This window comes from Helobdella robusta (genome assembly GCF_000326865.2).
Source record: "Helobdella robusta unplaced genomic scaffold HELROscaffold_122, whole genome shotgun sequence".
Lineage (NCBI taxonomy): Eukaryota > Metazoa > Annelida > Clitellata > Rhynchobdellida > Glossiphoniidae > Helobdella > Helobdella robusta.
Window position 1 is genome coordinate 154,619 of NW_008703672.1, and position 20,713 is coordinate 175,331.

The following is a 20,713-nucleotide window of genomic DNA, read 5'->3' on the forward strand; positions in this document are numbered from 1 at the left end:
GTGATGATGATGATAGTAATGATGATGATGATGAAGATAATATTAATGATGATGATAATGATGATGATAATGATGATGATAATGATGATGATAATGATGATGATAATGATGATGATAATGATGATGATAATGATGATGGTGACGATGACAGTAAAGACGACAACATATTAAAAAAATAGCGAAGAAATACGGGAGCCAATCAAATCGCCAGTTACCTTTTCCTGTTTAGTGAATGAGTGAAGGCACTGCAAAATGTTGATGGATGACGACGGTGATGACGTAACAGAGTTGGCGATGTTGTAGTAGTTGTGGTCGATCTGGAAGAAAGACTCCTGGTTCAATTTCAGCAGGTACTGATAAACATCCTGATGGAACTGCACGAGCATTCTGATGTGTGGAGGGCCGTAGCCATCATCATCATCATCGTCGTCATTGTCGCCACCACCACCGCCACAGCCGTCGCCGCGATCGTTACCACCAACTCGGCATGTGAATGGTGATAAGGCCTGGTCGACAGCGATCGAGAAAAGAGGCATTTCGTCATCCCGATCCAGATACACGCCTCCACCACCACCATCATCATCATCATCATCCTTATTATTATTGTTATTGTTGTTGTTTTTGTGATCTTTGGTGACGTCATTATCACCTCCTTTTTTGCTGTTGATGAATATTTTCATCTTGAATTTGGAGTAGATATTCATCTGGTGAGAAGGTTTTTTTTTTCAATCGTGAATGTACGGTTGACTGAGTGAATCATTGATCGAACGAATGAATGAACGAATGATTGAATGAATGCATGAATGAATGAATGAATGAATGAACGAATGAATGAACGAGTGAACGAATGAACGACCGAACGAATTAATTAATTAATTACTGAATTAATTAATGAATGAACGAATGAACAAGCGTCGTAAAAACCGGACAACGTAATCATTCACTAAATATTAATCGACAAAATCAACATCTTCCTTATCATCACCACCATCATCATTACCACCATCCTAATCATCATCATCATCCTCATCATCATCCTAATCATCACCATCACTATCATCATCATCATCACCTTCTATATTCCTTCCCCCTTCGAACGACTGGCAGAGCAATAATGTTGACATGTGAGCCGTGATTAACATCATCATCATCATCGTCATTTTCATCCTCATCTTCATCATCCACGTCATCATCATGACGCCTCCTACCATTCGTCATGACGTCATTATTATTATTATTGTTGTTGTTGTTGTTGTTGTTGTCGTTGTGATGATTCTGGCTGTGATTCGGCTTGTTGTTGCTACTACTAGCATTTTGATTGTCGTCCGTGAAATTTCGACTCACATTAATAACATCTTTGGCGCCTGCGTTATTGCTGATACTAGTTTTACCATTGCTATTATAATTATTATTTAAATTATTAATATTTATATTATAATTATTATTTACATTATTATTACTATTATTGTTGTTGTTGTTGTGTAGTTGTACGACGAAGAGGTAGTTGATGGGAAGGATGTCACCGATGTTGTGGTCCGCTCTGCTGACGCACTCTTTGAAGTAGCCGGTCTCCGTTATGTGGACCAGCGTCAGCTGCAACGATAAGCAAGACAACAACAACTACAACAACAACTACAACAACCACAACAACAACAACAACAACAACAACTACAACAACAACAACTACTACTACAACAACAACAACGACAACAACAACAACAACCACAACAACCACAACAACTACAACAACAACGACAACAACGACAAACTTGTTTACTGCAGCCAACTCCAACTCTGTCGGCTACAATGGAGAGAAACTGTTGTACAGTTGTCGATGGTGAAATAACGAAAGCATGCAGCTGCTGTCTCGTGTGCTTCTTATAAGGCACGTACATCAAGCTTATGCACAACTCTTTCTGTGTGTTTGTGTGTGTGTGTACGTGTGTGTGTGTACGTGTGTGTGTGTGTACGTGTGTGTGTGTGTACGTGTGTGTGTGTGTGTGTGTGTGTGACTGCCTGGATTAACGGGATGACTGAATTGATCTGAATCGAATTTGATTGGTTGATTCAAAAACGAATGGTCTGCTGATTAATCGATTGATAATTCTGTCGCTAAAATTATTTAACCTCAATAGGCAGGCAGATGTTTAAAAGTGGATCTATGGTGGTACTGCAGTGTTGACACTTGCTGCAAGTCAGACACGAAACTAAACTGGCCCCGAACAACGTTTTAACAATGTCAACATCATCTTCGTCCGTTCTGCTACCAGCATCATTATTTACATTATTATTGTTGTTAATATTAATGTTTTTAATTTCTCTCAATCTATTCTTATCTCCGTGAACCATTTTATTTTTGTTGTTGTTGTTGATATTGTTGATGTTGTTGTTGTTGTTGTAGTTGTTGTTGTTTTTGGCGTCATATACCTCTTGCATAATTTTATCCAAAAGCAGCAGAAGAAACTCCTGGGCATCGTTCTGCGTGTCGTCTTCGAACTGCTGGAACGATCTCGAGACGTAATTAGCTAACATCAATGACATCCCAGACTTGTATCTGCACGTCCACAAAGCATTCAACAAGTTTCTAAGCAGGCAGGCAAACAAACCAGTGTTGTTGTTGTTGAAATCATACTTCAACAAAAACTCAACAAACTTTGTAGTGTTGTTGAGGCATTGTATGATTGCATTGATGTAGCAGGTGTTCCCATGGTTCATTATGCCACTGACACCCTTTATGATGTTGTTCTTTATGGTGGTAGTTAGTTTGCCGTTGTTGTTGTTGTTGTTGCTGCTGCTGTTGTTGATGTTGTTGTTGAGAATTGAATCAACACTGCTAAAGTTGTTGCTGTTGTTGTTCATACTTCTGTTCAACAATTTGAATTCCTTGGTTGACTTTGAAGACAGTGGCCTGGTTAAGGTCTTAGAACCTTCCAACAAGTGTTGTCCATTTAGGAGGTCATATCTCTTTCCCAAACTTCCAGCATTGAGGTTGTCGTCTTCGATGTTGTTGATGTCATTGTTGTTGTTGTCGTCGGTGTTGTCGATGGCGCTGGACATGGAGTTGTGCCTTCGAAGCAAGGGGGAAGATCTCCCAATGGACATCAGGGTCGACTTCATGTCCTTCATGAAACTCGTTACTTTAGTCAGGTTTATCTTGCTTGTGCTATTGCTGCTTACATTATCAATGTAATTGTTGCTGTTGTTGTTGTTAATGCTAGCAACGTTGTTGCTTGTGTCTGTCAGCTTGTGATTCACAACAGTCACCCTAGGCAGGTTATTATTATAATTGTTGTTGTCTTTATTGAGATTAGATGGATGTTGATCAGCTGATGAGAAATTATTGTTGAGGTGTTTGCCATTGCTGCTGATGTTGTTGTTGAGGTAACCCGAGGTCAAGTATTGAGGTCTCGAGGTCATACTGAGACTTTGAACTCTACGTCGGAGAGGTTGCTGGTGATGATGGGGACGACCGCGATGATGTTGTTGCGGATAATGTTGTTGTAATTTGGTGGAGAAATTAATATTGTTGCTAGGTTGGACTGAGTGGTTGTTCTTTAAGATTAAGAAACTGCTGCTGTTCGCTTTTGTTGTATTGCTAATGACGGTGCATCCGGGAACGTTGGTCCGGTTATTATCGTACTTGTTCGTGATGCTCTGCGGCTTGCTCTTGGATGCTGCTGTTGTTGATGTCGTCGTCGTTGTTGAAGCTGTGGTGAGTGCCACCACTGCAGTTGTGCGTCGCAGAGTGACGTTTCTAATGTCGTTCATTGTGCTACTTTGCTTAAAATTTAAATTTGAAATTTGGATTTATCTAAAAATAACTTCGGGAATGTTTTCCGAGATGAGCGAAGAACTAATCAGACCAACATACTTTTGGATTTTTAGGCATTCGTGCGAAGATTTTTTGTAAACAAAAACATTCTTTTAAAAGTTTGGAATTACTGTTATAGAAAGCTGAAACACGTTTTATAAAAATCAAACTATTAGCTTTAAATTAGTTTTAAAACGTTTTCAACAAGTTTTTACAATAATAAATTATTAAAAACATTATATTGCATTTTAAAATTGTGTGTAAAAACTTTTAAAATTTATACAGACAAAGAAACTTGACTTAGTGGCGACTTGCGAATTCTTAACATAAAACTAATCTAACAAATCATTTCTTTACATCACTAGTTCACCTGTATTATCTTGTAAGGTATCACTAATCAATCCAGGTGAGTTGGTAGGAAAGGTTTTTGGAGATTTAGGAACGAACGAATGGATGGATGGATGGATGAAAGAACCATTTAAATAGCATAAATATTTAATTTAAAGAAATGAAACGGACAAATATTTAAATGAAGAGTTGATAAGTTAATGTACAGTGCATATATGAAGGTAATTCAGTTTGAGTTGTGGCTTATTGATCACTGAGACTTCTCGTTTTGATACTCTGCCTGCATTTTGGCTTTGATGGTCTCCCAGTTCACTTTCACCTTTTTACAAATAATGAGATTTACAGTTAGTAGTTAATTGAAGTTTTTAATAGACTTATTGAAATAAAATTTAAAAATCTCGAATGATGAAACATTCCATTCCCAACCCCTTCAGAATTCTGAATGAAATATTTATTAGTTTCTTTCTTTCCGAACTTATTGAGATACTGCTGCCTGTGTCCAATGACGGTATCGATGTGTGTCTTGTGCTTCAGCGACAGCTCCAGGGCTCTCTCCCACTGGAAGAGGTTAACGTTGAGCATGATGGCCCTGAATATAAGGCCTGACTGAATCAAGATGCCTTCGGCTTGGTGGACATTGTTGCTGAACAGGGCGAGTTCCGAACTTTGAACCTCTTTGCGGGTCTCTTGCTTTATGTGCTGCAGAAATTTTACCTTTTCTGGCTGTTTCAAAATTAAATGTCTGTGTTATTTTTTTAATTCTTCAAAATTTCGACCCAATTATAAATAGCAGCCAATAGAAACACCTCATTCAGAGCCGCATATGCCACTTCGGCTGTGTTTAAATTCTTCTGATTGGTCGCAAGAGCCGCTAGACAGGCCCACATGGCTTCAGTCTACACATTGAAGAAATAAATAGATCAAAACAGTCGTGGAGTTAATCGAATGATTATTTTCATGGAGTGAATCCGACAAAATTTGAAATTTGAAAATGTTGAGGACAGCGTGAAACGGAACTGACATTAACGAATCTGCACAACTTGACGGCTTCTTCCCACTTACTGGCCTCCACACACTCCAGTAACATCCCTGCGTACGGAGTCACGTGACAGCTCACCATCGATCCATTTCCTCTCTTCAGTTGGACGTTGTTGCCGTGGAAAGATTGGATCTGTGGGTTCTTGCCGTACTCGCTGTAGGTCAAGGTCAGGTCAGGAAACCAATATGACGTCACGTTAACAACAATTTCGTCACTGCATACTAATCAGCTTCATTCTTTTTCAGCGTCGTCATTTCGTCATTCCATAGTTGTTAGTTATTATTATTGGTAAAAATTTGTCGCAATCGCCACTGCAGTCGTCATCATCATCATCATCAACCTCCTTCATCATTCTCATCATCATCATCATCAACCTCCTTCATCATTCTCATCATCATCATCATCAACCTCCTTCATCATTCTCATCATCATCATCATCAACCTCCTTCATCATTCTCATCATCATCATCATCAACCTCCTTCATCATTCTCATCATCATCATCATCAACCTCCTTCATCATTCTCATCATCATCATCATCAACCTCCTTCATCATTCTCATCATCATCATCATCAACCTCCTTCATCATTCTCATCATCATCATCATCAACCTCCTTCATCATTCTCATCATCATCATCATCAACCTCCTTCATCATTCTCATCATCATCATCATCAACCTCCTTCATCATTCTCATCATCATCATCATCAACATCAACCTCCTTCATCATTCTCATCACCATCATCGTCACCCTCCTTCATCCAACCAACATCATCATCATTTCCCTCCTTCATCATCCCACCAACATCATCACCATCGTCGTCGTCATCACTATCACCACTTCCACCTGGCATCTCTAACGATGACCGCCTTCTCCATGAGTGAGCGGTCAATGAAGCCGGCAGACGGGCAGACGAAGACGATCACCTGCGACTCGCTGATGCACGCGAACATGCTCCTGTCGTCGTGCCAGCATAAACTCTCCACCACGCGACCTGGCGTGTGTAGGCGTGTGTGTGTGTGTATAGGTGTGTGTAGGTGTTTATGTGTAGATGTGTGTGTAGGCGTGTAAGTGTGTGTGTAGATATGTGTGTGTAACTACTTGTGTGTGGTGTGTGTGTATATATCTTACTGTGTACTTAATAAGCAGTTCAATGTTGTTTATATATCTGTTTGTCTGTGTACGCACTGACTGTGCTGACAAACGAATGACAACCTCATCAATTACACCTCCTACGTTTCTAAACAAGGGAAGGCCTATTCACCAATATACAACACTTTCTTATGGGTTGAGGCAGGGATACGCAAAGAATCTCAATTTTTTCAACTTTTAATTATTTTCGGTAATTTCGATTTTATTTTTTTAAATTTATACCAATTAAAAGTAATTAATTACCACATTGGATAACAATTAAAGTTAAATTAAAAAAAAATTGAAAAAATTAAAATTGCAACATTTTAAATAAAAGCAATATTCCGTAATTAATAAATATACGATCGTAACTTTTGACTGGAACAATAAAAAATCTCTCTCTAACACCCCTCCGAAAGCAAGCTCCTTGCTAGACTGTTGAAAGTGAGCGAAGGCCGTTATATTTATTCTAGTTATACGGTTCGACCCTGCCTGCCCCTCATCACACCCACTCACCTACTTTCACGACCCTCCTCGGACTGCCAGCGCCCCTAACGACGATGATGTGCAGGTCCCTATTTCTGTCCACCACAGTCATCTTCCTATCTGACGCTTTGCCGGACATCTCCAAGCCCAACTCCATTACTTCCGTCTGCGTCCGTGTGACGTCATCATCATTATCATGATTCTCGTTATCGTCTCCACCATCATCATTATCATGATCTCCATCATCATCATCATCATCCTCACTTCATGAACGTATGGCTTCCCATCTTGAGCCACCATCTTGCCTGTAACAGTTTCAAACACGTAGACAGTCTTCTCGTCCAACTTATCCCTAATCACTAAAACGTCATCACTAATGACCACAGCGTGTCTATTGTAGGGGTCCAGATTCAGGGATGTGCTCTTCGGACTGCTGACCAGTCTGCCGTCGTATGAGAAGATGTTGATGCTTGACGAGTTTAGCAGCATGAAATATCTGGATGATGGTAATTTCAATTGAATGTCATCTTATGATCACGAATATGTTCATTGTTATCCTCATTATTATTCCCATAGAAATATAGAAACTTATGCAAACAAACAGACAGAGACAGACAAGCATACAGACAGAGACAGACAATTAGATAGACATACGAACCTATGTGATTGTTGTATCATGGATACAATGCATTCTTTCAGTTCAAACTCAACAGCCGGTGTGTGCCAGTTATTTACACTATGAATAAATTAATGAAATTAAAACGTGAAAAATTACACACTCGATCTATCTGCCAACCAGTCAGCCAGCCAGCCAGCCAGCCAGCCAGCCAGCCAACCGACCAACCAATCAACCGACCAGCCAACCGACCAACCTATAAACATAGCACTTTGATGACGTAACGACGATGAGATATTTATATCTGATGGACGTGTTTATAATCCTGTCCTTGACCTCCAGGTGATCGCGTGCATCGTTCGAAATGTTCCTCACCTGTATTGCCTTGGCACCACTTACCTGTATCTCGAGGTTCTGCCATTCATGCACCCTGTCAAAGTAAATGTCAATTTAAATTGACGTCAACACTCAATCGTGATGACTTGGTAAAAGTGCAATTGAAAATCTGACCAATCAGAGAGTCTGGCAAAGAGGACGGCTCCTCCTCCAGCCCCGCCTACTACTTGAGTTCCATCACGTGACCAGCATAAATTATACAGACTGCCGGATGAGGGCTTGTCCAAACTGTGTGACCACTGGTTGGTTGTTCATGGTCATATATATATTCATCCATTCGTTACTATGTTATTTGTTTATTCATTCGTTAATTTTCATTCGTTCATTCAATCATTCCTCCACTCGGTAACTTATTTCCTCTTTGTTTATTTCTTACGTCGTTCATTCGTTCACTCAATCATTCACCAACTTACCTCATCGTACATGTGCATTCATGCGGCATTCATAAAAATAATTAGTTACGGAGCAAGAGGTGAGGTGGGAGGGTGAAAGTAGATACGCACCCCCAGCTTATCACAGAGCCTGATGAGGTTGAAGGCGCCAACGACGAAGAGATGACCACTCGGAGACCAGGACAGAGATGTTATTGGATGTTCGTGTGACGAGCTCGTGTAAATTATGCGGCCGTACGAGTCCCATATCTTTGGAAAGTTCACAAAGGTCAATTTCATTGCTCTTGTGTTTTCGTCATTAAATTAAAAGAACAATAATGTGATTTTGTAATTCTTAAAATTCGACTAGAACATTGGTAAAACATCCGTCCCGTGGAGTTGCTCTGACCTGTTCGAATGTTGAGATACACGCCATCCATGCGGTGGAGCGTGCAACGTAGGTACGTTCTTTGGACGAATACGTGCGCCTGCAAAGTTTGTTCGTTCGTCATAAGTTGGAGAACGACGCTGAGATTGAAAGCTACAGAAGTGCTGCCATGTAAAACAGGCTGGCCGATCGACTGAACCGCAATGAATTTTTAGTAAGTGTTCCGCAAACTGTTAGGTCCCGCGAACCGGGATTGGATTTTAATGGCATGACGCGGACAACCATCAGACGAATTACTCTTAATTTCTACAGAATAATATAACTTCGGCAGGGTAAAATGTGTACTTTAATTTGCAAACAAACGGTTATAAGACGATCAATCAATTCCAAGCAACCAACTATGTATGCTGCTCATTGGTTTGCAACATTTTTGGCAGCTGGCTGTTGTTGAGCGTTGTTTTAATTTAAACCTCACCTTATATTTGCAGTCTTCAGCTCCAGAAATGATCAAATTGTTAGTGTGGTTCCAATCGACGCATAATATCAGGCCTTCGTGTGCTTTCCACTGTTAATTGACGCAAATAATCGATTGACATATTAAATAAATTATGAAATAGATCTAACTGTATGTTAGTTATTGTTGGAAACGAAGTGGAAAAATAATAACAAACGAACATTCAGGTTTTTAACATTGGTCTGGATGGGTTTGATGGTGAGCTGCCTGTCAGAAGCGTACAAGACATGGTCACATGAGCTGCTCCACGCGACCGAGTGAACGGCGCACGACGACTGCCTCAACGTCGACCTCAGCATCCCACTGCGCGACCAAATTTTCAACTGGCCGTCCTCTCCACCTACAATTTCCATGAATATTTTATTTTAATTTTCTGTCTATGTGCCTCTAAAAACACGTCATTCGAATGAAAATTCCATCTTTTGAAATATCTAAGGAACCAGTTATGAGGTCGGTTCCTTCGTGGTTCCAATTAAGTGATGGTATGGCTCCCAAATGAGCTTCCACTAATTTTTCAACCCGGCCGTTTCTAGACATCAGCATCAGTCTCCCTATGAAAAATTGAAGCCAAAAAACCGTTGAAATTACTGAAATAAAATTAATTAAACAATTCATTATTATCTATTGATCAATTACCGTCAGTTGAACCGATTGCAAGAACGTCGTTCGAGTTAGATTGCTGTTTGGTATTAGCACTTTTGTAGGCACATTTGATGTCTGTCGGGTAAAAATCGTCAGGCAACTTGGCAACTAAGGAATGTTCGCCCGTTGCCAAGTTCCATTTTGTAATTTCGTGGTTGTCCCCAGCGCTGTAAACTTCGTCCGGACCACACCAACAAACACAACCGACCAAATCTGCATTTGAATTCAAACTTTGATTATGCTCTGAAAGATAAATAGTGTTTGACAAATCTAGCCGCTCTGTTGCCATTCCTTCTATAAGTGCGTAGTCTATGTTTCTTTTTAGATTCAATCGAGTCTCTTTTTTCCCAAATTAGTAGCGTTGTTTAAAATTTAAATTTTCATCCACGCAAAATGAAAAGGCCACTCCTAGATGGTTCTACTTCTTATTTGTTACTTCACTAGTGTTATCTAGGATTGATTATTATTGCCATTCGCTCTACTACTGGAAGCTAGTTATTTAAACTCTGCTGTTCATCTAGTTGCTCGTGCCCTTATCTCTCTCATATATCTCCATATTTTGCACTGGCTACCTATAAAATATAGAATAATTTTTAAAATTTGCACATTAATGTATAAGTCTCAATCTAAATTATCTTGATAGTACCTATCAAATATATTAATAAATTTAATCTTCTTAATATGGAACCTAAACGCCCCGGTTTACGATCGTCTTCTTGTTCTCACTTTTTTTTAATTCCTATTGAACAACCTTATGCTAAATCTTTTCTATGGAATTCGTAACATCCTTTTCTAACTATTTCTTCATCACGGATTTCAAGACCCTTCTCTTTGTAAAATTCATTGAAGAGAGAGCTGAGTTTGTGTTTGTTTTGACATGGCGTTTCAAATTAAATTTTGAAAACAAATTGATTGACTGAAAGATATACTGAATGATTGACTGATTGATCATAAATTGATACAGCGATCAATTTCTTATAATAAATACATTGAAACAAATAAACAACCAAAGTTTTTTGAGCTTTTTTTCAAAACAATCTTTAATTTCATTTTAGAGAAATGTACAAATCGGTGAAACACCTGGTTTCTATAGTAACAGTGGTGTACTAATCCTTAATCCTTACTTGTTATTGTCACGAATGCTTTAGTAGTTTTAACAACCTTTAAGTTGCAATAAAAAAAATTTTAATTTTTTTTATTAAATAGTTTTTATAACTTAAATTTTTATTTTAAATGAATTTCAAAATGAAACATTGTTTTAAAAGTAAACTTTAGTTTTACCAAACTTTTTTTATAGTAGCTGGGGTTTTTACACATTACCATATCTCCATCTTTTCCTCACGTCAAGTTCTTTTGTTTACAATTTGTAATTTATATCTTTTTAATTGCTTTTTCAAATTTTTAAAAGCGCACCCGAACCTCTTTCCAACAAAATCCTCGAAATTGCATCGAAACTTCAGACCGATTACGAACCTTTATTTAGTAAGAATCGGATCTTGAATTATTTCGATCCCTGCTGCTGTCTACCTACCAGTAAAAAAAATAATTTACTCAAGTTTTCCGCGCCCGTTCTACAGCAAGATTACGATCCGCAATCGCAATGAACGAGCGCAACCATCCGTACAATCAAAACATGCACTGCATCAACAATATGATAAACGGCACTCCGGCCATGAACATGGCAGGCTATGGAATGCCACCTTGTGACCAAGACACTAAGAAGCAAGATCTGGGTGACATCCTGCAGCAGATTATGGCCATCACTGATCAGAGTTTAGATGAGGCTCAAGCTAGGTGAATATCATTTTTTATTGCTATGGCAGAGTTTTAGATTTTTCAAATATTAAACAATGTCTCATTAATTTCTAACTAATCAATTTGAGTTTTTTATTTATTAGGAAACACACATTAAACTGCCACCGCATGAGGAATGCCTTGTTTCAAGTGCTCTGTGAAATCAAAGAGAAAACTGGATTGAGTTTCAGAGGGGCCGAGGAAGACAACTCAACTGATCCGCAACTGATGAGATTAGACAACATGCTTATAGCAGAAGGTGTGGCTGGTCCGGAGAAGGGTGGGGGCAACTCGCTTTCTGTGGCGACGCAGGCAGCCATGTCAACGGGTCATGATTCTCCTGAAAACACCATTGAGCATTCTGATTACAGGGCTAAACTTAATCAAATTCGCCAAGTTTATCACGCTGAATATGAAAAATATGAACAGGTTGGTTTCAACTTCATTCATTCAAAGAATTATTTCACTATTTATGTTACAGTTAACTAGACATCACACAATCCAAACAGGCATGCAGTGAATTCACAACTCACGTGGTCAACCTTCTGAGGGAGCAGAGCAGAACCCGCCCCGTGGCCCCCAAAGAAATTGAAAGAATGGTCAGCATAATTAGAAAAAAGTTCACCTCTATCGAACTGCAACTGAAGCAGAGTACGTGCGAAGCTGTCATGGTGCTTAGGTCGAAATTCCTCGATGCCAGGAGGAAGAGAAGAAATTTCAGCAAGACAGCAACCGAAGTGCTGAATGAATATTTCTATTCGCATCTGAGCAACCCGTACCCCAGTGAAGAGGCGAAGGAAGAGCTGGCCAGGAAGTGTGGCATCACCGTTTCACAGGTCACTTCAAATTAGGGATTAGCGTTTTTTTACTTTTACATTTGTTTGTTTTGTATCATTCGTTTGTTGTTGTTGTTCGTTATTTAATTTGTAGGATTTTATCAGGTCAATAATGACTGTAATTAAAACTTCAAGCAAGAACAACACCGACATCATCACGAATGTATATAACTCAGGTGAACAATTGGTTCGGGAACAAACGCATTCGTTACAAGAAGAACATAACGAAAGCTCAGGAAGAGGTGAATGCCTACGCATCGAGATCCAACAACAACTCATCCTCACATCAACAACAACAACTCAGCCCTTCAAACAGTAACGACGGATCTAGTCATGGTCTGTTGTTGTTTGCATTTTCGTTTCTGCTTGCTGCTGTTTGGTTGTTGTTGTTGTTGCCATTTTTGTTTGTTGTAGGCCGTCGGTGGGTTACTTCTTTGGAATCATTTTTGCCCACACTTGCAGATGTCAGCAAACATGCAAACGAGTATACAAACATACAAACAAAAAAACGAGTATACAAATACAAACATGCAAACGAGTATACAACAACACACGTTTAGACGACATTTTCCCCGAGATCGGGGGTTGCCGTTTGGCTACCTATGATGAAACCGAAATACCTCTCGACGCCATCCACATCTGTCACTCGCCTCAGTATCACGCAACCCCGCTTTCACCCTGTCCTTCTCCACCTGCTCTCTCCATCCCAATCGCGGACGACCCCTTCCTACCACTCCTTCAACCTCGAACTCCAACGCTCGCCTAATCCCGACCCTTTCATCCCTTCTCAACACATGTCCATACCACCGCAATCTCGATCTCCTTATCAATGTCACAATGTCCTCATTCAGTCCCAACATGCAAACGAGTATACAAATACAAACATACAAACAAACATGTGTACGAGCAGCCATGCAACTGAATACAAACAAACACCCAAAAACAAAAATTTAAAGGGAGCAGTGGTGTGTATCCGAGTTTGCTGTCGACGACATCATCTCAGCAGAACGTTGCTAACATGTACAATATGGCATCTGCTGCTGCTGCTGCCGCTGCTGGGGTTGATCATTCACAGGTTGGCTGGCTGGTTGGTTGGCTGGCTGGTTGGTTGGCTGGCTGGTTGGTTGGCTGGCTGGTTGGTTGGCTGGCTGGTTGGTTGATTGATATGTGTTGATTGATTGAATAGTTGAGTGTGTTGACTGATTGAATAGTGGATTGGTTGATTGATAGATTGATTAATGGCCATATGAATGATTGATTGATTGATTAAATGATTGATTGATTGATTGATTGACTGAATGATAACTTTTTCATTGAAAGGGAATGTTCAAGAACGACGCCAGCTCTACTCCTGGACTGTATGATTAATCATCATCTTCTTCTTCCTCTCTACCAACATCATCATCTTCCCCTTCAACTTCCTTTCCATCATCATCATCACTATAAACGTTATCATCATCATCATCACTATAAACGTTATCATCATCATCATCGTCATCGTCTTCAACGATACCATCATGTCCATTGTTAACTTTTTATTATACCGCATTGTTGTAGTTGTTGTTGTTATGATTGAACTGAACTTGAGTTTGTCGTTAGTATTAGTAATGATGATAATAATAATTGATAATATTAACGATGACGATGGTGATGATGGTAATAATAATAATAATAATAATAATAATAATAATAAGGATGATGATGATGATGATGATGTTGTTGTTGTTTGACTTTGACAGAACCCCTGTTAAGAGTATCTTCATACTAGCATTTGGGTCACTATGAGTTTATATCTACTGGAATGTTTACAATTATTATTTTATTATTTATTTATTTATTATTATTTATTTATTATTTATTATTATTATTTATTATTATTATCATTATTTATTATTATTCTAGCAAAACGTCACACTCAGTTTGGCTGATTTTTTATACTTTAATAAAGTTCCATTTCTTCGTCATCATCATCACCGCCGCCACGTCATCATTATCAGCACTTCATCGTTATCAATAAGTCATCATCATCAATACGCCATCATCACCATCGTTATCAATACGACGTCATGAAAAGAAGCAATAAACTGAAATCTATGGACAGCTGATGAAAAATGTCGATTAACTTATTTCTCCTTTACTTTCATTGGACACTTTTTGTACTATGTTGCTCACAACGCGCATACATTTATGTATATAAACATTATATATATTTATAATTATTTATTTATATATATATTTATAATTATATTTATAACTTAATATAAACTTTGAATTTTGTCGAATGTTATTATCAATATTACTATTAATATTATCATTAATAGTATTATTTTGTAATTTGACTTGAGATTTTTAATGGAATTTCAAGTGCAATCAAAGTTGATTGTGCCTTAATTATATAGTAACTTCATTTGTTTCTGTTCAAATGTATGTATATGTGTGTATGTATGTATGTATGTATGTTTGTTTGTATGTGTATATATATATATATATATATATATATATATATGTTTGTATGTATGTATTTATGTATGTATATATATATATATATATAGATAGAATATTCTAGTATATAACAATTGAAAAGACAAACATTAAATTGATTAATATCAACAATTCGGTAGAATTCATACAATACTCTGTATAAAATACGGTCTCCTCCCAATAAATATATATGTATGTGTGAGTTCGTGTGTGTGAGTGTATGTATGTTGGAGTGTGTGCTATGACTGCAGTTCTGAATATTAGAAGTTAACTTTTTATTCAGATAGTTTTAAATTTTCATTTTTCATTAGACGTTTGAGCAACTCCAGAGTTCGTTGTTTGCTGGCCTGGCTGGGGAAGTGATCTTCTCATTTCAAAAAATTTTTACCTTTAAAATTTTTTTCATAACTTAATTTATCTGGTAGCATAATAATTCCTTGAATTGCTGATTATATGTTATACGTATGTGTGCGTGTGTTTGTGTGTAAATATGTGTGTGTGCTTGCGCCATATATGTGTGATTGTGTGTTGATCATCTCTGTGTAATTGAGTTTGTGCGCGTATATACGTACACTCATTCATTTATACATATAATCATACACACATGTATACAAACGTATGTGTGTGTGTATGCAATATACATTCATTATGTATACACAAACACACACACACATACATACCTACTTGTATACACACATACATGTATATACACATACATACTTGTATACATGTACGCACGCACACACTTTTGCAATCTGCTCTCATGTAATGCATTTATCTTGCCACATATGATCATGGTTGTTTGAATCTGTTTTAATGGAGAGAAAAAATTCTCGCTTAGCAACATCACATCGTCATCTTGATTAATCATTCTTTAATTCATCCATCCATTCATTCACCTATTCATTCATTCATCCATCCACCAATCGTCACCCTGTTATCCACCGTCTTCATCATCAGCTTTCTGCTTTTCCTTCTTGACATGTCATCACCAACATCATCATCGTCGTCGTCATCATCATCATCATGTCTCTTTAGTTTTTTTACCTTTAGCTTTTGCATGTTGCATCGCTTCTGTTTCGTTATTTATATATATATATATATATATATAATATACACATATATATAATATATATATATATAAACTTATTACTAGTTTGGTTTATTTCATGCATTTATACAGAATACTATTTTATTATTAATATTATTACATGTTATTATTATTATTACATATTAAGGTTATTTGTTTGTTTATTTGTTATCAGTTTGACTGGTTAAGTTCACGTCAAATAGCACTGCGTTACTTACTAACTAACATACTCAATTAATTATTAATTAATTAATTTATTTATCTAATTGATTAAAGAAGTGGTTTTTTATTTGTGAATAAACAAGTGAAGAACTGGTAGACATTGTTCGTACTTTTAGCAACACTTATTCCGCCAAATTTTTGACAATACGTTAATTAATTTCTTTCGATTTAGCTAATGTATTAACGTTAATTTATTACTAATTACAACATATATATATTTATAATATATATATTCATATATATTTATAATATATATTATATATATTTATAATATATATATATATATATATATATATAGAGAGGGAAAGAGAGAGGCCCTGTAATTTTTCCAACTTGGCCGAAGTGCTGCCACACACTCCTTAGTTATTTCCATTCATATTTATTTATTAATATATTTTCTCTCTTTAATAACGAACGCGCCAGTTAAGATGACGCCATAGTTGTTGTTTGATTTTAGGTATGTAGAGTAGAGATATGTGATCGCTGGCTAGAAGGATGGAGATGCTAACCATAACGATGCTGTTGGTGGTGGATCATATCATCTCAACAGGTAGTGTATATCAATATTATCATTGTTCCAGTCACATTCTTATGCGTTTTAATTCGTTGTATTTTATTTATTTTTTTTAATTTTTATTGTCCGACTGCCTTATAAATCTTCAATTGAGTAGCTGCGTTCTTTTCACGCACAGTTCATTGCGATCCGATGACGACCGCTGTTGGAAATAACGCAACAACCTCAGATGCTGACGAGTATGTAAATTTTAGGATGAGGGAGTCGCTGTACAACTTCGATAAGACCATATTCGTTGGGTTGGTCGGTACTACTAAGGTCATTCCACTCTTTCTCAACGCCAAACTGCCCGACTCTGAGTTCACTGACATTGTGATATCGAAGGAGGGAAATAGCATTGCCACGTTTGTATTGCTGTTTGGTGTTTTAATGTTTGTTAGAACGGACATCCTTATTGCGATCATTTCATTTTCGGTTTAGTTGTCAGGTTGTATGGCAAAACTCCTCTTTGTGAGTCGGCAAAACTCAGTTCTCAGACATGAACCTTCATCATTTTTTAAACGCGAATAGTTATTATTTACGCGGTATAATTAGTTGACCTTTAGGAGTGTAACGCTGATGTGGTGAATCAAGCTGGTAGTCTTCTGCCAGATTCATATTCAATATCCTGAGCACGAAAATGTATAATTTGATCATGGAAATCTCGAAATTTTTGATATATGATATCTTAAATTTAGCGAATATTTATTATGCCTTACCGAACACGCAGTGTAACTCGATATTTTTTCGGAATTTAGCGCTGATCAAGTGATTTATGCTGGTAGTTTTTTACCAGGTTCATGCTGATCTAAGGGCGGGCTCGTTGATTTGATCTTTTTTTTTGATTATTTGTGGCTACATTCGTTTTATACAACCGCTCGTTTGTCTGTTCGTTTTTCATTCATTCGTTGTTCACTCATTCGTTGTTTATTCATTCGTTGTTTATTCGTTCGTTGTTCATCCATTCGTTGTTCATCCAATTGTTGTTCACCCGTCCGTTGTTTTTCTTTTTTTCATCCAATGAACCACTAATGAACGCCCCGCAGCTGCACGAAATCGAAGATTCAATGTGTTCCTTCGGCATCAAATAATCTGACGACGGACAATGTGAAAGTCTACTTCGAAGGTGTTCAAGTCATCAACATTCAAATAACCAACGTAACCATGCAAGACGCTGGTTGGTTGGTTAATTTGTTGGTTGGTTGATTGGTTAATTTGTTGGTTGGCTGGTCGATTTGTTGGTTGGTTGGTCGATTTGTTGGTTGGATGGTTAATTTGTTGGTTGGCTGGTCGATTTGTTGGTTGGTTGATTGATTTGTTGGCTGGTTGGTTAGCTGACTGATTAACTGATTGGTCAATTGTATGATCGGCTCGTTAACTGCTTGATTGCATTCCTTAATCAAATCGTTGATTATTTAATCAAAGTCAATCTTATTAATTCTCATTTTTGTACATACCTAATTTTATTAATCAAGCAACTAATTTCAATTAATTCTTCTCCAAACAACGACGGCTCTGCCAACGAGCAGGATTTTACGATGCGTCTGGCGGAGGGGATGAGATGGAGGTAGCAGCAGAACTCATGGTCGTCGGTATGCCATCTTTCTATTTGTCGTCATCGTCGTTGTTATCATCGTCATCAGATTAGGGCCGGACTAACCATTAGTCAAATGAGACAAATGTCGAAATCCGGGCCCATAAAAATCCGGGCCCGGATTTCGGCTCCAAACTTATCGCAAACTTTATATATGAATAATGACATTTTAATCAGACAGTTTTGAAAACGTTTATCGCGCCCTCATTAGCACAATGCTAAGTTGCTTCTCGCAGCTTTCACGAAGAAAATTAAGAGATTAAGAGAACCAATTTAATGGACAGTTTGTGAAATAATTTCGAAAATGAAGAGCTAAAAACTTCAGGAAGCAGAACTCGACGTAAACATTCACTCCCGAAGTATTAAAAAATACTTTAAAGTTGTGAATATTAAAAATGTGATTGAAAATATAATTTCTGTTGATTTGACAGCCATAATAACATTTAAAAAAACAAAAAATATTTATGCTATTAGCAAATTCGATATGGAATGTTGAAAATATAAGTATATAAAAGATGTTATTTCGTGAGAGAACTGAAAATATTTATGTTCTAAATAATTTGCATGTTCCCTACGGATTTGATATTCCGATAAAATATTTATCGTTTTAATGATCATCGTCATTTTAATTTTTTTTTCCTCAACTTATCTCCGCCATTTTCGCAATCAGCTTCATCATTTTCATATCAGATAAGCCACAATGTGAGGCAGGTTTGTATCAGGGCGAGGCCAATGATACCGAACTTCTTACCGAGAACATGACCGTTGTCGAGTTTTCTACTTTGAAACTGCACTGCAGACTCGAGTACCGAGTCACTCCGACGTCTATTAAACCGATTCTCGAGTGGAGCTCCGGCCCGGAAACAGTTGTGAATGTCGGTAAGAATGCTACCGACAGAAAAGGATGGCTGACTATCAACAATTATGTACGTAATTTTTTATCACTACTGTTGTATTATGTTGCCAACGCTCCTTAGAGATTTCTCTATCTTTCTTTCTCTCTCTCTCTTTCTCTCTCTCTCTCTCTCTCTCTCTTATAGTGTGTGATTGTGCGCTGTAATCGAATGCTTGATGCTTGATAACTTATTTGTGATCGTATCGACATTACTAAAAATGCAAATCATTTCACCTTTTAAAAATTGAATTGACCTGTAAGGTGTCAGTTGATCATCTGACTAACTTCTCGCAATTGAGATGTCACATGTTCGTGCCAGTCACTAAGAAGCAACTTGGATCACTTGATTTCGGCAACACTGAAAAAGAGAAATCATGGCGGACGGTCGATGACCCCGACCCAATCGATCTCTACTGTGACATTCCTGAACCGACTATTGCGTGTTAGTTGGGCATTGCTCAGAGGTTCTAAGGATTTCAATTTACGCCAATGAATGCTTCAGAAGAGAATCTGTTATGTTATAAAATTTACTCGCGAATCTAAATAAATAAAAGTGGAAGTACATAAAAATTTTTTTACCTAGTTTGTCCATCGGAAGTGAGCATAACGGAGAAAGTTTTCACAAACGGAACTCGTTTACTAGTATGCAGGGCGCCATCTTATCCGCCATCTCAGTACGTCTGGGAATCGACCAACCAAGTATTTGAGCCGACGATAAGTAATCAGGTTATTGTCGAGAGAGCCGGGTATTATACCTGCACAGCTAAGTACCCGATAAATCCATACAACATTGAGTGCAGGTCCAAGCTGGGTCTGCATTTAGTTACTCTGATGGGTGAGTTTTGGTTGATATAATTTGTTGCAGCAGTTTGAATAATGTCTCAAATGTTTTTGTGGTCTTTGTTGCATAAAATTAATTATCAAATCTTGATTTAAATTAATACAAAATTGGTCGTGAAATTGATCGATCATTTTTACATTTTAACGACAAACAGCTGCTGGAACTTTCCACATCATGGTCATTTCTTTCCTCACTATATCTGGTTTCTTCATCCTCGTCTCGATCGGGTTTGCCATAAAGGGCTTGGTAGACAAAAAGCCACCTGACTTTTTGAAAAGGAAGCCTCAAAAAACATTCAAGAGAGAGGATATAAGAATCAGTGGTTTGAGTCAGGAGAAGTCGGAGACGTTCGATCCAAACAGACCCAAAGCGATTAAGTTTACCGGCGGGCCAGAAACAAATTAAAGGTCGTGGAATCAGAAATTTACATAGTTACGTTGTATAAGACGTATTTTCTTTATTTTATTTCGTTCTTCTGTTTGAACAATTGCTTCCAAAATTGATTTATCAAATTTGGTGTACGAAATTTGATTAATGATTTTAATTTTCGTGTAATGAATTCGTATATCTTGTATATATGGAATACGCCATATATGGAATGTAACATTTATGTATTTAATTTAATTAATATAATGTTTTATTCTATATTATGTTATATTATA

General features: G+C 37.5%; 4 protein-coding genes across 4 annotated transcripts in view; 2 read left to right on the top strand and 2 right to left on the bottom strand.

Annotated features, from left to right (window-relative positions):
• The window catches only part of HELRODRAFT_104950 (hypothetical protein), a gene marked incomplete at its 3' end in the record, with an annotated part of 3,682 nt that extends 949 nt beyond the window's left edge, over positions 1-2,733 (bottom strand). The window contains exons 1-4 of the mRNA XM_009013886.1: positions 2,428-2,733; positions 2,128-2,331; positions 1,730-1,859; positions 1,345-1,381 (exon numbers count right to left, since the gene is read on the bottom strand). Coding sequence (XP_009012134.1) covers positions 1,345-1,381; positions 1,730-1,859; positions 2,128-2,331; positions 2,428-2,715 — 659 coding nt within the window. The remainder of the gene's footprint in view (positions 1-1,344; positions 1,382-1,729; positions 1,860-2,127; positions 2,332-2,427) is intronic.
• A 1,676-nt stretch (positions 2,734-4,409) lies between these two features.
• Positions 4,410-10,795, bottom strand: HELRODRAFT_158228 (hypothetical protein; the record flags this gene model as incomplete). Its single annotated transcript, XM_009013887.1, has 16 exons — positions 4,410-4,478; positions 4,586-4,882; positions 4,966-5,055; positions 5,181-5,352; positions 6,048-6,195; positions 6,849-6,984; positions 7,116-7,314; positions 7,477-7,554; positions 7,691-7,864; positions 7,945-8,069; positions 8,334-8,471; positions 9,065-9,154; positions 9,265-9,443; positions 9,544-9,654; positions 9,740-9,958; positions 10,753-10,795. The coding sequence occupies 16 exons, from the start codon at positions 10,793-10,795 to the stop codon at positions 4,410-4,412; spliced, it is 2,268 nt and encodes a 755-aa protein (XP_009012135.1).
• A 320-nt stretch (positions 10,796-11,115) lies between these two features.
• HELRODRAFT_195013 (hypothetical protein) lies at positions 11,116-14,303 on the top strand (the record flags this gene model as incomplete). Its single annotated transcript, XM_009013888.1, has 5 exons — positions 11,116-11,539; positions 11,644-11,968; positions 12,049-12,375; positions 12,552-12,711; positions 14,278-14,303. Exons 1-5 carry the CDS (start codon positions 11,346-11,348, stop codon positions 14,301-14,303), a joined length of 1,032 nt encoding a protein of 343 aa, XP_009012136.1. The 5' UTR covers positions 11,116-11,345.
• Positions 14,304-16,663: 2,360 nt separating this feature from the next.
• On the top strand, positions 16,664-20,696 carry HELRODRAFT_195014 (hypothetical protein; the record flags this gene model as incomplete). Its single annotated transcript, XM_009013889.1, has 8 exons — positions 16,664-16,718; positions 16,861-17,086; positions 17,768-17,898; positions 18,251-18,313; positions 19,006-19,241; positions 19,472-19,652; positions 19,794-20,045; positions 20,206-20,696. 8 exons carry the CDS (start codon positions 16,664-16,666, stop codon positions 20,454-20,456), a joined length of 1,395 nt encoding a protein of 464 aa, XP_009012137.1. The 3' UTR covers positions 20,457-20,696.
• Positions 20,697-20,713: the final 17 nt, after the last annotated feature.